The following is a 2,500-nucleotide window of genomic DNA, read 5'->3' on the forward strand; positions in this document are numbered from 1 at the left end:
TACCTTTATCTATCTCTCTATCTATCTACCTATATACCTTTATCTATCTCTCTTTATCTATCTACCTATATACCTTTATCTATCTCTCTATCTATCTACCTATATACCTTTATCTATCTCTCTTTATCTATCTCTCTATTCAATTCAAGGGCTTTATTGGCATGGGAAACATGTGTTAACATTGCCAAAGCAAGTGAGGTAGATAATATATAAAGTGAATATATAAAGTGAAATAAACAATATTAATTAACAGTAAACATTACACATACAGAAGTTTCAAAACAATAAAGACATTACAAATGTCATATTATATATATATACAGTGTTTTAACAATGTACAAATGGTAAAGGACACAAGATAAAATAAATAAGCATAGATATGGGTTGTATTTACAATGATGTGTGTTCTTCACTGGTTGCCCTTTTCTCGTTGCAACAGGTCACAAATCTTGCTGCTGTGATGGCACACGTGGAATTTCACCCAGTAGATATGGGAGTTTTTCAAAATTGGATTTGTTTTTGAATTCTTTGTGGATCTGTGTAATCTGAGGGAAATATGTCTCTCTAATATGGTCATACATTGGGCAGGAGGTTAGGAAGTGCAGCTCAGTTTCCACCTCATTTTGTGGGCAGTGAGCACATAGCCTGTCTTCTCTTGAGAGCCATGTCTGCCTACGGCGGCCTTTCTCAATAGCAAGGCTATGCTCACTGAGTCTGTACATAGTCAAAGCTTTCCTTAATTTTGGGTCAGTCACAGTGGTCAGGTATTCTGCCACTGTGTTCTCTCTGTGTAGGGCCAAATAGCATTCTAGTTTGCTCTGTTTTTTTGTTAATTCTTTCCAATGTGTCAAGTAATTATCTTTTTGTTTTCTCATGATTTGGTTGGTCTCTCTCTCTCTCTCTCTCTCTCTCTCTCTCTCTCTCTCTCTCTCTCTCTCTCTCTCTCTCTCTCTCTCTCTCTCGTGGGGTTATTAGATCTTCAGTTGAATTCTTCCTTTGAGATTCAACCAATTTATCCCCAAATCTCCAGTGACACCCTATTTTCTGTCCAACCCACTTCCACACTCCTTCTGACCAGAGCTAGGGATTAGGGTGCTATTTGAGACAGAACCAGGCAGTCTGAGTGTCCAGTCAAGCTTGTGATTATGAGGAAATGAGTGTGATGTGGATCCATTGTAATTCCTCCCACAGATTTCCCCAAGAGCTGAATATGGGGAAGGTCAGCGCTGAGTTCATATGGAACCTTTTTGCCCTGGACATGAAATACGCCATGGAAGGTTAGTAGGAAATGCTATTGATCTGTCAAAACCCTGTGTGTCACTTCTCTCTGCTCTCTCTCTCTCATTCTTTCTTTCTCTCTCTGCCTCTATCTCTACTCACTCTCTCTTCTCTCTGCTCTCCCTGCCTCTCTCTCTGCTTTCTTCCCCCGAGCTAAAGTAGGGCTTTCCTTCAGAGGACACGCTATAATTATATTACTATCTAAATCAGAGTCATGGTGGCAGGTGTGTGTGTGTGAGTGTGTGAGTGTGCGCTTTGTGACATGTGTGCAGAGTTTTTACGTACTTTTCTTCCTGAGTCAGAGTAGCAGGCATGTGACCAGAGTGTGTTTGAGCAGTGTGTGTGTATGTGTGTGTGTGTGTGCATGCGTGCGTGCCTCTTTGTTGCTGTCAGACTGGGTTAGAGCAGTGGGGGGGTGTCGCTCCAGGGAGTCTGTGTTTCCGTGTTGCAGGGAGGACACTTATCAGTGTTGCACACGCTCACATATCTCCTCTTACCTCGCCCACCTCCTCCCTCCTCTTACATAAAATCTGTGAAAACAGATGACCAGTTTGACCATAGCACAAAGTGTTATCTCATTATAATGGGACCTGCTTGCATCATAATGGGATATTAAGGTTTTGCATGTAGGCATTCTATTTCCAGAGGTCTAAGAAATTAGATTAGGGCGTTCTTTCCCATACATCATAATTGCTATTTGTTTTAACACGATTCTTCAGTGGTTTTATATTAGCTATGTATTTTAATGGAGAACATAAATCTACATAAATCTCAACTAAACCTGACTGTTATGGGGCTGTGCAGCTGGCGGTGTGCGTAGGACTGCAAGCTTGCCTGCATGCCTGCCTTCATGTGTGAGTTTGTGTGTGTGTGTGTGTGTGTGTGTGTGTGTGTGTGTGTGTGTGTGTGGGTGTGTGTGTGTGTGTGTGTGTGTGTGTGTGTGTGTGTGTGTATGTGTGTGTGTGTGTGTGCGTGCGTGCGTGCGTGTGTGTGTGTGTGAATGTCCCCAGTCAGTGCTATTAAGAAAGCAGGTCATTGTGTGTCTGTTCCATCTGTTTGGAGGAGAAAGGAAAGCAGTGACCTCACCAGTGGTCAGTCTTAACCTTTTCACCTGTAAGTTCTAACTATCTCTAATGGTCACCCCAGGGTGATTTTTTTGAATTTGTGTGAATTGAGGTGTGTTCCGCCCATTTCACTGTTGCGGACCATTTCTGTTTGAGAC

The 2,500-nt window shown here is 42.2% G+C and overlaps 1 protein-coding gene across 1 annotated transcript in view; it reads left to right on the forward strand.

The window, feature by feature from the left end:
- The window catches only part of LOC139411634 (protein unc-13 homolog C-like), a 223,348-nt gene that overhangs the window by 97,886 nt on the left and 122,962 nt on the right, over positions 1-2,500 (forward strand). The window contains exon 19 of the mRNA XM_071158229.1: positions 1,192-1,277. Within this exon, the coding sequence (XP_071014330.1) occupies positions 1,192-1,277 (86 nt within the window). The remainder of the gene's footprint in view (positions 1-1,191; positions 1,278-2,500) is intronic.

Source organism: Oncorhynchus clarkii, chromosome 6 (assembly GCF_045791955.1).
Source record: "Oncorhynchus clarkii lewisi isolate Uvic-CL-2024 chromosome 6, UVic_Ocla_1.0, whole genome shotgun sequence".
NCBI lineage: Eukaryota > Metazoa > Chordata > Actinopteri > Salmoniformes > Salmonidae > Oncorhynchus > Oncorhynchus clarkii.